The sequence below is a fragment of the Dermacentor variabilis genome, chromosome 4 (genome assembly GCF_050947875.1).
Source record: "Dermacentor variabilis isolate Ectoservices chromosome 4, ASM5094787v1, whole genome shotgun sequence".
In the NCBI taxonomy this organism is placed as follows: domain Eukaryota; kingdom Metazoa; phylum Arthropoda; class Arachnida; order Ixodida; family Ixodidae; genus Dermacentor; species Dermacentor variabilis.
Window position 1 is genome coordinate 87974278 of NC_134571.1, and position 14005 is coordinate 87988282.

The 14005-nt window shown below is 44.6% G+C and overlaps 1 protein-coding gene across 1 annotated transcript in view; it reads right to left on the minus strand.

Moving 5' to 3' along the window:
* Positions 1 to 322: 322 nt before the first annotated feature.
* Positions 323 to 14005, minus strand: part of LOC142578267 (cell adhesion molecule Dscam1-like) — a 207898-nt gene continuing 194215 nt past the window's right edge. The window contains exons 22-26 of the mRNA XM_075687668.1: positions 12625 to 12792; positions 10059 to 10399; positions 5775 to 5841; positions 2912 to 3095; positions 323 to 1875 (exon numbers count right to left, since the gene is read on the minus strand). Coding sequence (XP_075543783.1) covers positions 1746 to 1875; positions 2912 to 3095; positions 5775 to 5841; positions 10059 to 10399; positions 12625 to 12792 — 890 coding nt within the window. The 3' untranslated portion in view covers positions 323 to 1745. The remainder of the gene's footprint in view (positions 1876 to 2911; positions 3096 to 5774; positions 5842 to 10058; positions 10400 to 12624; positions 12793 to 14005) is intronic.

Here is a 14005-nt window from a genome sequence, read left to right on the forward strand (position 1 = left end):
CCAGAGACTGCTCCGACCATTCGCTTTAAACCATGGAGATCTAAGTCGGTCTAAGTGAAGCTTGTGCGATCCGGCAAGACGAAATTACGCATCTCGTTGAGAGGACACTCAGCGGACTTTAACAACGAACGCAAATCATAACCGTCGGCCCATGCGGTGGTACAGCACAACACAGCGCCATCGCCGGGCACATCATCTAAAGCTTAAAAAGCCAAATAGTCCTTCTGTAACAGCACATGCGTAGCCAGCTGGCGTTGTGTATGTTCAGAAACGCCAGATACGTGGGCAATGAACTGAATATAGGTATTTCAACGTGGTTTATTCTTGTCAACATTGAATTAAAAATATGTCTTCTCTGGAGTTTTATATACAACGGAACATATGACTTCTCTTTCTAACGTTGATGCACATGAATCCCATACATACAGGCTAGTACAGTACAAAACACAAACTTGTTTCTTTTGTTTTTTTTTCTCCCTATAGGCTCACTTACAACGTTCTCGCTGTTACGTCTAATACGTCTGTGTTTACATCAACAATGCTCTTGAAATTTGAAACGCGGGTGCAGCGGCCCGTTACGCACCCTCTTCTGTTCAGTAGTTCAGGCTAATCAAAACGCAACACATCTGCATATCACACAGTGAGTGTTTGTTCATCTCCTCCTTTGAATTATTACGAAGGGCCCGAAATCTCTTCGGCAGGCAAGGTAAAGCCACATGTTGTGAAAGCTGGTGCACACAATAGTATGTTACACAAGTGCTCCTGCAAAAGTACGCTTGCGGCTTTTCGGTTTTTAAAGCCAGTGATTATGTGAATGACACTTCAAATGCAAATGTTGGAATTTCAAGTGAGACATGGTGAATTTAAGGAAGTTACAAAGATGCTGCTAGTTGCCTTCTTTCTTACTTCTGCATACTGATAGTGAAAGATAATGTGTCAGACATGTGCTTCCCTTATAGGAGCAATGCAGTCCTTGAAGCAAACCTTGATGGCTTTGAAGTTGTGAAAAGTTCTTGCTGGCTAGCAACAGTAGATAAATTACGGTCTTTAGGAGAATGTTTAAGTATTGTCACAAGATAACCATACCACAAGACATCCCGTGTAAGAACCTCTCCTTCACATCTGTAACCCACCTTTGTATGCCCTCGCGAGACTGCATTTGCACCGTCATGACAAATCGTTCACGCGTTGATGCTTATTCTTGAAAAATGCATAATGAGGCAAATGAGAACAACGTTGTACATAGTACATCGTGTGTAGAGCAATAGTACATCTAACAAACAAAATGTTGTGTATAAAAGAAATTTGGGATTCGTAGCAATTGAACTTCAGGAGCACTTTAGCATTGTTAACGGCAGTGCTTTTGATTGCTTTGCATGTGATCAGAAAATTGTTTTCCCCAAGTTAGAGTTATGCTTCCTTCTTTTTTTTTCAAGCGCAGGTAAAGTTTGCCTTGCCCAAACTTTACAGAGAACTTACGAAGTCAGCAATCTGGCGCACCATTTTCTCATGAGCGCCGTATTCACTGGACTCATTCACGTTATCTCGCCATAGAAGTATGGTTAACGCACGGCAAGTCACGCGTATAGGTTGCAGTCCACTGACATACTTGGGAACACGTTCGCCACGAGAAAAGATAATTCTTCTTGAAGCACGTGATCACTTTCGTTTGGAGCAGCACTCAACCAGGCACAAATAAATAAGTGGCAGCCACACTATAGATGCACTTGGCGACACGGTCCTTCCTATCTCTGCATGGCGAAGCGTCTTGTGGGCATGTCACACTCGGCCTCGGACAGTTCGTAAGCCTCAACAGCGGCCTCCAAGCCACTTTCTTTCGCGCTCATCTGCGCCTGTTTCAGCTCCTCGGCGTACCTGCGAAAGATTATGTAGGACTATTGGCAAAACGTCTGGCGATTTGTTCAACACCACCACGAACAGCTATTTCTCTTAACTCAAACACATCTCTAAATAAAACCCTACTGACACGCCTGTTACAGTATCTTATAACGTGGCATAATAATTCCATCTGGTGTTTTGAGCCAGTAAACGGCCAGCATAGCATGCCCAGCAAAAATGGCGAAGAAGAAGACGGCAAATACAAAGGTCCCGCGCCAACTCGTGGTCCGTTCCTTCGTGTGTGGCTTTTCGTGTCTGGCTGCTGTTCTGCTGCTTGTTCTTGCTTTGGCGCGTGACAATATGAAGTGTGAGCGTTATCTTCAGGAGAGAGCAAAGAAAAAGAGAGCTGCTTCTTCCGCCCCTTTCCTTTGACTGGTAATTTATTTTCTGAATTTTCGCGGCACAAGATCATGTTTTACAGCCAACACCAACTCACCAAAGAAGTTAGTTTGCAAGTATATAAAGAACAGGGCAGGAAACGCACATTTTCCTGCATGTTCTCACTTCAAACCGTTTCGTGTTCTACTTCGTCGTAACAAATATAAACCGCCTAGCATAAGAATAAGAGTGATATATTTGCAGTATAATATTTTCTATATTGTTACGGTGCAGAAGTCACATATAAAGATGCATTTACAATATTTACAAGAGAGAAAACGATGCATAACAATAACGTAACGATATTATCTATACCAATCTATAGACACCACGGAAAACCCGCCAGTGCGCTTCTCCACACCTCGTCATTCCTAGCCAATATGCCAGACCTAGCTTCAGGAGTGTTCATTAGCGGGAAGTCAGCCACCGGGGTAAGGGCGAGTTGTACATGCAGGAAAACATGCTTAGAAAATTGGGTGCTTATCGCCAATTTGAGAATTTTAAACCGACACCGTACCATAACCTTAAGCATAGTGCGCAAGACAGTCTGCTGCATTCTGCATAGCTGCACTGGGCTGCATTCTGGACATTTATTTGAAGAAGTGCAGCGAATGGTCACTTCGCCTGCACTAACCTCGACAGCTTGCGCAGTTTGTGGTCAGCGTAGAGCAATTCTTCATCGCGATTTCTCCAGTGCTTCTTCTTAGGCCGCGAGTAGACATAAGAGACGTTTCCGTTCGGGTAACCTTCGATGATGCTCCCAGCTTGCAGGGACTTTCGGAGGCTGTTGCATTTCTCTGGTGACATGTAAAGTATGCCTGAGCAAATAAAAAAAAAAAAAAAATTCAGTGTTTGTCAAAACGACACAAGGAGTACATTCAAGCACTACACTGCACGCGTAGTGACTATATGCTGGAACGCACTGAAGCTACTATACATGGAGTGTGAGCAAGCACCTCCAAATATTAAAAATTCCGAGTTTTTTTTACAGGTCACTCTACACCCGCCGTGGTTGCTCAGTGGCTATGGTGTTAGGCTGCTGAGCACGAGGTCGCGGGATCGAATCCCGGCCACGGCGGCCGCATTTCGATGGGGGCGAAATGCGAAAACACCCGTGTACTTAGATTTAGGTGCACGTTAAAGAACCCCAGGTGGTCGAAATTTCCGGAGTCCTCCACTACGGCGTGCCTCGTAATCAGAAAATGGTTTTGGCACGTAAAACCCCATAATTTAATTTTTTTTTTTTAGGTCACTCTACATATAATGGTTGAGCGGAAAAGCGGAGCTACGGGGCTACCTCTCACATATGAAACAACCATTACGTCAGAATAAAGAAGATACCATCGAGCAAGAGATTACAAAATAATAATTATATATACGTGTACAGTTATTGTGGTAACAGGCCATATTGCGTTGTTTCTTTTTGATGCGAAAGCCTCAAATGGCCCAATGAGCAAAAAAGCTTGAGTCTGTCCTCTGTAGTAGCGAAACGGCACCTAAACTCGCATAGTCATTGTCTGCGACGCCACGTCGCGAACTGCACCTCGACTGAGCGGAGCGAGCGAAAGGAAGCACCTGCTGTTGTGATAGCGCACCAGGTGTTGCGTGAGAGGAGAGGGCATCGCCGCGACGCTACGTCACCCTCGCTCTCGGTACGATCACTCCTCGACGGAGCAGAGCCAACTCCTCCTAGATAGCAGGCCTGTGCACTGTGCTTTATGACGTCATGCTACTTGGACAGACATTTCGGCTGTCAAAGCCCGGTGTGCCGAAAGCGGTCAAATCAAGATCCCTGTGGCTTACTCGAGAACATCTCCATTGGATTCTATGACAGTCGGGCAAGGTAGCATGACGTCATGGATCAAATTGCACAGGTCTTGTGCTATCTAGGAGGCCTTGACGGAGCGGGCTAAAGAGAACGCCTGCAACAATACCGCGCCAGGTGCAGCGTTAGGGGAGAGGGCATCGCCATGACAAGGTAACTATACCTGGTAGAGAAGCTTCCATAGAAGCCCATACGTTCAAAACATGGCGGTTAATCGCCGGTTCGTGGGGCTTAGCGCTACCTGTGTGACGATGGAACACTTCCGGCGGAAGAAAAAAAAGTGATGTGACGCCATATCCGCTACAAACAAAAGGGACGTCATATTTTTTTTATTTTTTTGAAGGCGCGAAATTCGTTTTCGTCGCCTGCCGTTAGAGCTGTATATTAAAATGCCCCGCCATTCGATTTCATGGGCATTTCGAGATTTTAACATGGAAAGGGATACAAGAAAGGGCCAGTCGTACGGATGTCGAAATTTCACCCCTGCACAAAACATATTTTCTTTGGAGACCAACAAAAACTTTAGGTGTAGAGTGCCTGTCCTATTGCCGGACGCCAATACCGTCGGCCAGCGCAGTCGCAAGAAAACAACTACAGTAAAACAATTATATGGTGGTCGTAAGTGACCACTTTTGACTGGGAAAACACGGGTAAGGCGGGAGATAGAAATTCAAGACGATGATCAAAACGAAAACAAGGTGAGGAACGATAAAGCTACCCGAATCACCAAATTCAGACAAACGTCGACAAGCAAAACAGCTCAACGTGTGAGAGGGCCGTACTGTAAAAGGTGAACTTTACGAGCCCGCCTTTCTGCGCACTTCAAGAGCTACACTGCATTGCCAAAGATAGCAGCACATCACCCTCTTACGATGGGCGCTGAAAAAAAGGTATATAAAGGTAATAACAAAATGACACAGACTTGCCTTTTCTTTACCCGTTACGCATATATAAAATTGATTAGAAATATTATTTTTCTTGAATGAATGTAACTTGGTTTCGTTTTATTTAAAAAGAGCTTTCTTTTGTTTCTCGAAGTTTGCTCCCTCCAAACGTAGTCGCGCTTCAATCGCTGCTCTCATACCCACCCTTGCGAATGTCGGTGACAATTTGTTCTGCAACGCTTTTCGCGCGAACCTTTGCGACCTATTCGCATCGACCTTGGCTGCGATGCGTCGCCCGATGGTCATCGCCGCCTAGGTGGCATGCGGCGTTGGCACCACAGGCGGCGGCGGCGGCGGCTGCTTGCTGGTATATGGGCAGCACCATACCGCTACAGCACATTACTCGCGGCCCAAAATTAGAAGGACCGCGCAGCGTCATTTAATTGAGATCGACGCTTCTGCACTCACAACTCATAAGAATTGTTTCGGTGCGCTCGGATTTTTTAAGACCGACATTCAGCTGTGAATCTAATATTGAATCTGGTGTTATGAACGCTCATAGGATCGCTGAGATGACGCAAGTTTATCTACGAATGCTGAGCATTTTCACTCCATTAATTATTAGGAAATATATATGAGTCAAAAGATTGTTGTATATTACGCGTTGTTTAGGAGAAATGAAATCTGGATCGCCATTATAGAAACATCAGTTAACGATATCGATAGTGATGGATTACCGAGATGAACTGTATGAATAACCCACTTTAGCTATAACGCAGATCACTTACTTGGTTTGGAATAGATGTGTTTCTCAAGACGCTCTGATGAAGATAGCAAATCCTCTTCTGTGCCTATCTGTAACCAAGACGGAAAGGAAATTTTAAAAGAGATGAATTAAAAGTGAAACGTTGTTATTTAACCATTTGCTATAGCTATAGCTATGGAATATTACAGCACAGAAAAAAAAGCTATATTCTTGTTACTCTGTTGACATGTCTTTATTTCAATATTGCTCTTCGTTTTTCTTACTAGTAGTGATTAGGTCTTTGTTCGAACGTCCAAGTCTTGCTCTCATCAGCCGAATACCCTAAGGGGTAGGAACGTTTATAAAGGTAGTCTAAATATTTCTTTAATAAATACGGTACCTTTCAGGCAATATTATTGGCATACGCTACGAACAGTACTGCCCCGAAAGGACGTTAGTTGTATTTCTATTTCACATTAATGGCAGCATAAACTGGATAACCGAGGACTAGCTTTCATCGTGTAAACTCTACCACATGCATTCACAAATGAATGCGCAAGCTGAACGTAAGCCTCCACGGAAATGCGAGTCACTTGTATTGTTCTCTGGCCGAGGAAAAATTTATCGCGTTCCCCAGAAAACTCCGCGAATTCGAAAAGCTGCTAAAGCTGTCTTGCAAAGTAACAGGACTTCTCTGTTCTCTTTTTTATGATAATCAGTTCTCTTTTTAGTTTTCAAGTGGTTTTTTAATTGGGTTCTATTGTGTGGCACGTTTCTGGTGATATGTCAAATATACTCAAGCGCTGAGACTGTGTTGGACATCGCCTGCGCATTACAGAATTGTCGCTGCCTTGCTGTCGTGATAGAAAGAAGTAATCTCCGAACCAGTGCATAATGATTTTTAAATTTCTGAGCAGCCTTTTAAATCTGGAGCTTGTAGCTGTAGACACTAACACGTTAACCTAACGCAATACGACCGCCTCTTAAAATTGCATTGGCTACAAAAATTAGTGCCTGGCAATGCAGCAGCCATGGAGCACTTTTGGGGCCCGTGTGGTAAAGCTCTGAAAAATAAACCTGCGCGTGTGGAGCACGTAACAAAGAAAAAAAAATATCCGAGGAAAAATATTTACTGATGAAGGATAGCCGAGAACGGTGAGAACGCAATACAATGCATACTAGTGGTAAATTTTCGGGGTCACAAAAGAACTCCATCGTGGCATCTTCGTATACAGCCACAGTGAAGGAGTGAAGAAAAGGATTTGCGACGGATTGTCATCTGATATTGGTACAGAGCTCATAGTGTGGAAGCGCATTGCGAGCACAGTTTATTGTGACCATCACGCCACATTTCCACTCGGCTCTCACTTTGCAGAACGGGAAAATACACTATTAGATACCGCCTACTGACGTCATAAGTGTGGCTTCAATCCTAAACGTCTCTCGAGTCTCAACTAAAGGTATGAATGGCTGTTCGCTCTTTCGTAGCTTCTGTTTTGGTTTTATCAAACAAGCACGAGCGCCGCACATAAGTAGGGATTTTATCATGCATAACTTTTGCTTTCGGATATAAGCGCTCACAAGTCCGGAGGTTAACCTCCCTTTGCCGTTACACTCCGAGGTATATTTGTTTTCATTATTATTAAGCACGACAAGTTTGGGCATTTCTCACATTCGTCGGCAACCGCATGGCAAAGCACACCCCGTAACATAATACCTAATGTCCTTGATTTCTAAACGAAACTAAACGTACAAGCTCTGGTCAGCTCGGCATTTGGTTCAACTATCACCGATTTTTATTTATTAAGTTCCATCAACAATAGCTCGCTCCCCCCTCCCCGTCCCTTAACGATGCAGCAATAAACACGAAACCTGTGTGACTTCGTGTGTTTACGTTGCTCCAAAATTTATTTCCTCAGCACAACTGAGGAAACCACTTGCATATTGAGCGAGAAAAACTAGAGAGAACGTCGCCTTTTGGCATATAGAGCCTTAACTCGAGAGGCCGTTTTCTTTAAACTGGTGTCGACGAGCATTTCACCGTGACTTCATGCAGTTTGGTCAGGTTTAATAAATATATAGCCGCAAACGTTCCTACGTATGCTTGGTTTTTATTTTCGTGAATGGCCACATGTTACCTTCATTAACACAGGCGAGGTAGTTAAATAAGTGCGACGCTGCCGAATTTGTAAGGCCATTGAGAGAAGGCGTAGAATCTGAACAATTGCGTTGTCATCCATCTAGTGCTTTAGGCGTCCTTCCTAGCACATCTCCTGACACCCCTCAAGGTAAGGTTAGTCTGTGTGCAGTTGTAGTAGTCGATAGATACATTGTCAGCTTGCACTCTTTGATGCGTATTGTGTTCACTAAATACGAATGCATATGAAGATATAGCTGCAATTGGGCAGGACAGACATACACTGCCAACTATTCCATTGCAGTAGAACACACCCGAAGAAGTTTCAACTTGTACAAAAATTAGTGACTAAGACAAAGACTGGCGTGGTTTCTTCTTCGTGTCCACTCTCAGCTCTACATTTGTCTAAGCTTTTATCCATCCTTGCTTCCGTACTAAACTTGTCTAGATGTATGTAGCAAACATGACACCTTTGCGCGGGTTATGCTTGGACGCGGCATTCACGAATGGCTACGTATTCCACATAGAGATTACAGACGCCACAGCCTATCGCTAACGAGGTGACGAAGAAACAATGTCATATTTTGTTATAGTGCCCGCAGAACAGCGTTACAGAGACAGTCATTGTGCGCTGTCATTCACCACTTGGGCGACTGGTCTCTGACGGAAGAAAACATTCTGCAGCACAGACAGGACTCATCATTATATAACAGGCTGTGTGTAACACCAATCCGCCACAGCCTGTACGGACGCCCTTTATAGGAACGCCCTTCTTGACACTTCTTTTATTGCGATATTAATATTTGGACACTCCAAGCAAATCTTCTCCGTCGGCATCGCCGTGAAGCTCAGTATACACTTAGGTTTATGTACACTATATGCCATGCCATGTTATATGACGTGCTGTATATGCGGGTTATATTGCCACATCTTCCATCATTAAAGATGCTCATACCAGGTCTGACATCCTTGGCCAAACTATTCCTCAGGGTTTTGAGAATGGTAGCCCACCAACAGATGTCGTGACAGATGACAATGACAGCACATGCCTTATATCTTAAATTTTCTCAGACTATTAAATATTAAACGTGCGAAGCAATGTAAACGCGCGAACCTGAAGGTAATGTAATTTTTCTGGCGCGGCAAACTGCACTATATCCGGGATCGGCCCACGAAAGAGGTTTGAAACATCCCCGATACGTAGAAGTGGGGGTAAAACCGCTATGGAAGTCGTCTTTAATTAACAAACATAAATGAACTTGTCCGACGGCAGGCTTCAAACAGAGGTCGCCTAGCACAACGGTTCGATCCCCTTGCCTTTAAGCCACGGGCACATGCCTCAGTAAAGGGAATATAACATCATTAAGTATTTCCCACGTGCTAGCCAGCGCGATGAGACGCTTGTCACATTTTCGAACACCCAGCGCAATTTCTCACCGTCATCAATAATTACACATCAAAATACTGATTATATTAGTTTTAGTATCTTTTCTCAAGAACTTCACTCAGAATAACCCAATACTTTCACTTTTCGTCAGAATTTTAAAGCTAGGTGACGAAAGATGTCGAGGCGCGTTCATGTTCCAACCGCAGAAACTGGTGCAAAGAAGAAGCTGTATCGTAACATCTCAGGCCAGACAAGTTCGCTTGCTGGAACGAATTTTAACACAGTCTACGTAGACTATGCAGACCATGCAGACCCTGTCGGTTTGTGACATCGTTTTCGCCAACGTACGGTAGCGTACGCACCTGTACGTGCGTTGTTTCCACAGCAAAGCACCACGTCCCTCACATGGCACAAACACGCCCTCGCCTGTTCTTGGGACACCGGCCGAGAAGCTCCCGCAAAACGCCACTTGCAATGAAGCAAGGCGGGCCCGCATACGCGCTAAGGCCACTTGGTAAGCCCCCGTGCCTTTCCTTCCTTCCTTCCTTCCTTCCTTCCTTCCTTCCTTCCTTCCTTCCTTCCTTCCTTCCTATCTATCTATCTATCTATCTATCTATCTATCTATCTATCTATCTATCTATCTATCTATCTATCTATCTATCTATCTATCTATCTATCTATCTATCTATCTATCTATCTATCTATCTATCTATCTATCTATCTGAGTATTTCTCTTTAACGCACATTCGGCCATATTGCAGCTGCATTCATTGGCATTTTATCTTTACTTTATATCGACGTACCTGCAACTGCTGTTCGAGTTCTTGCTGACAGTTCGGCAGACTACGCAAGAAAGGGACGTCATATGTGTGACGTGGCCCTATCCTTTCATCTTCTGGCTCCTCCGCTGCGCCACTCAGACTGCGTGCCGACGCCCACCCGGAGTGCAATTCTCCGGGCGCGTACAGGGAGGCCAAGCGGCGTCCTCCGGCGTCGTAAGGAGACGGGTAGTACAACTGATCCCCTTCCACAGCTCCCTGTTGCCGAGGGTCCTTGAAGCTCTGCTGTGGCTTGGACTTCTCCCACACACTCATGGGCACCGTATCGATAGACTTTGCCATATCCTGCGCCTCGTTCATGTCTCCTGTGCCAGAAAACACATAGAATAAGGCCAACTTATGAGGCTACTCAGCAATGATAGGTTAGTGCAGCTTTTGGATAGCAATGCGCCTACCTAGATGTGCATATGCCCGTGCATGCCATTTTCAAAAGAAGTCGAAGGCGCAGTATTACAGTCACCGACTAAATTCTTATAACAACAGAAAGAACCCTGACCAAAATTCAATAAAAGAGTTTCCAGCAGTACTTTACTGGCCCGACAAGACCAAGCGAAGCAGTGCGTCAGACACAAATGAAACGATGGGTTATGGGTTGAGGTTGGCTAAAATTTATTTCCAGAGTGCAATGTACCCGATAAATACATGATGACTTCGTAACAATATGGTACTCGTAAATACGGTGAACACTTCTGCTAATGAAAACAAATAAAATGTAACATATATGCTTTCATTTTATTACAGGGACAGATAACGAAATTTATTGCGAAGTTGCTACTTTGACATTCTCTAAGGTAGACTTTAAAAGCATGACAGACAACTGATGAGATCTCGACGGGGTGAGGTGGGTCTTCACCGCAAGAATAAGGAGAACAAGAATGTATTCACTTCAGTGGCACATGGTTGTGGCTCTTTCTGAGTCTCGAACGGTTCTGCCTAACATGGGGGCCAGGACGGCCTTAAACAACCCCTCGCGTAGAGCCGTCACAATCGGTGCAGAGGTCTCCAGCGAAAGCGTCATTCACTTCTCGTGGTCTTCCCATAGTTGAAACATGCTTGGGGTTGCGCCCAAGGAGTATCAGTGCCTTCATATTCAGCGAAGTCTTGTGTCCGCTTGTGAAGTTGTGAACTCGACGGCCTTCTCGCCCTCGTGGCCGGCTGGTTTCCCGTGTCAGCTCAGGATGTGGAAGGGAACAATGGGGGGGGGGGGGTAGGAACGCTTTCTCGGGGATTAGGGCAACTAACTCGACACGGGAAAGTGAGCTAGAGCATTTCTCGCACTTGAGAGTAACACAACTAAAGCCAACTTTGCTCTTGCCCTTCTTGTTGCTTCTTTTAGCGCTAAAGTGCCCGAACAATGTTCCACATTTTCCAAATTAGAACAAATCATTCAGCGTTAGCCCTGACCACGGGGAGAACGTTTTCACAAAAAATAAAACCCAATGAAATAATATGTGAGGTAAAAGCTAATTAGAGTACTATTGAATTCGTGATCAAGTAATTGCCTTTTAAGCTACCGCTGCTAAAACTTTTCTCCAGCACATGAAGAACGCAAATATGGGCTTTGCATTCAGTTTGCCGATCTCAAATCGGTGTTTGCGTAGGGTATAGGATACGTCGGTCATTACACACTTACCTGCCGTGACCCGCATAAGTTTTTCAATGTCTATAAGAGGCAACACAGGAAGCAGACAGTGCTTGTTATTGTCAACAAGATGTTCGCGACAATGACTTTGAACTCAATGCGCAAGCACGCAATTTCGGAAAGCTAATGCGAAACGAGACAAGGATCCGAGGACATCAATAATACAAAGTAGAAACGGTTATAATCAGAGATACGCAAGTGTATTAAAACTGTGTGACAAAATATCTGGGCGGAAGACCGAGTTTGATGTTGGCGACGAGATTGAACAGTGATTTATGCATGGGCATGGGGAAAAATGTAGAAGACAAACATATGTTCAACTGACTTCCCGAATCATGCACACTCATGCTTCTGCCAACCCTCATAGCTTTACTTTTCTGCTTTACTGAAATGCTATCAAACAACGGCGTATGCCAAATAAGGAATTATGATCGAATCTGTGCTTCAGTCGCTCGGACCCAAGATTGTCCTCTCAAACTATATTACACAGCCATACAGAAGCATTCAATTCAGGCACCAACGCTGCGACTGCTACCAGGTAACGCAGTGAGCTGAAATTGTATATTTTTCATCAAGTTCCTTGCACCATCCGTTATCGAAACGACCAGAAATGGTCGACACGAGATACTTGTGTCTGATTTTGCCTTCCCATGGGTAAGCCTTGGGAACATCTATTCATATGTGACTGCCAACCAGTCACATTAATTTGATATGTTTTTATTCGTGGCTCTCCCCAATCAGCTTATATGCAGTTTATCGAAAATACGTGACAGAATCGGCACGGCCCGAAACTCAAGACTGTTCTTTTTGTCGTAGTCGGCAAGAACTTCGTGGAACAATCTCCTCTCACTCTTAATTTAGTGTCGAAGTAGTGCTTAATGATCTTACCTGAACGTCTCCGTGGCACCGCCGAGAGTCGTCTACGTGACAATATGTAGCACGCGACGGTAGAGACGAGCGCCAGAACCAGCAAAGTGGACACTATAGGAATAATAAGGCGGATCTGGCGGCGCTGAGAATCCACAGCTTGCGTCCACTGGGGCGGTGGTACCGTGCCTGCGTGTAGACGTTTCCCTTCGTATAGAACATGCGAGTAAACATGTGAGGGATTATGAAGACAGAATCGCAGCGCAATAGCCTGGAACAGTGTAGACTAAACTTTGTAAGCTTGAGATTCCGGAAAACGCTACAGCTGTTCCAGGCACAATACCGCGTGAAAGCCTTTTCGAATATGCGATGTTCCACGTAATGTTCTCGCTTATCTCGAAGTAATAATAGTAAATGATAAAGCCGCCCGTGCCAGAAGCTTAGAGCATAGAAAGAGGAAGTCTCTGTATTTAAACATGCCACAAATACGAGAAGTCGTTCAAGAATGTGTGTATTTGCAAAAGTTACGTTCGTCGACGTTAAAGAAGGTAATAGAAATATTCTACTGCTTGCATAATAAGCAGAGACGGCTTTATTGAATTTTTTCGTTTATTTCTTTTTTTTAACTCTCTAGCAATATTCTTAATAGACTATCATCGAAAAAGCACTGAATGACTTTGCTCCCTGAGCGATGCGCCCATCGCAGAGACAAAATAACTTGATCTCTCTCTGACGCATAACCAGGAAATGGGTCCTATTTCTATAATAGGCGGAGCTCGGCCACTGCATCGCCACTCAGTGCATGGTGATCTTTAATATTTTCTAAATTCCCGTGGTGACGAACACAGTGAAGTAACGCCCCATGCGCAGCCAATCATAAAGTTAAAACGTGTGAGAGCACTAAAAAAATTAAAAAAGAACAAAAAGAAGGAGAAAAGATCATGCAAAATCCACGCCATGTAGGAAACTGTAGTTTTGGTCAGTCGGCAAGTAAAAAACGTCCCATCACTATAAGAAAAAGCCCAACGCATTTCGGCGATGAAAGCGTTCCGTAACGGCTAATAGCCTCGGTGATGTGCCTTGCAAATATTAGATTTGGGGCAATATTCCCGCGCAATCACTTTAGGTGATGATGTAGCTTTCGCTCATACTTTGCGGGACTCGTCGCCGAACGCGTCGAAGTGGACATCCGAAAGTTTTCCTGGAACTGAGCAAAAATACCGAGCTTGGCGCAGCGCCAGAAACGCCATCGGTCACATACGCCGACAAGTACGGTGCCGAGTGAATGTGAAAACCTCGCTAAAGTGATCGTTTCTCCGACAGCGAAAGTTTGGTGGCTAGAGCCGCGGGGATAGATTCTACTCGGCGAGGCAGACGGCTGTCATGACCACGATGGTGATGG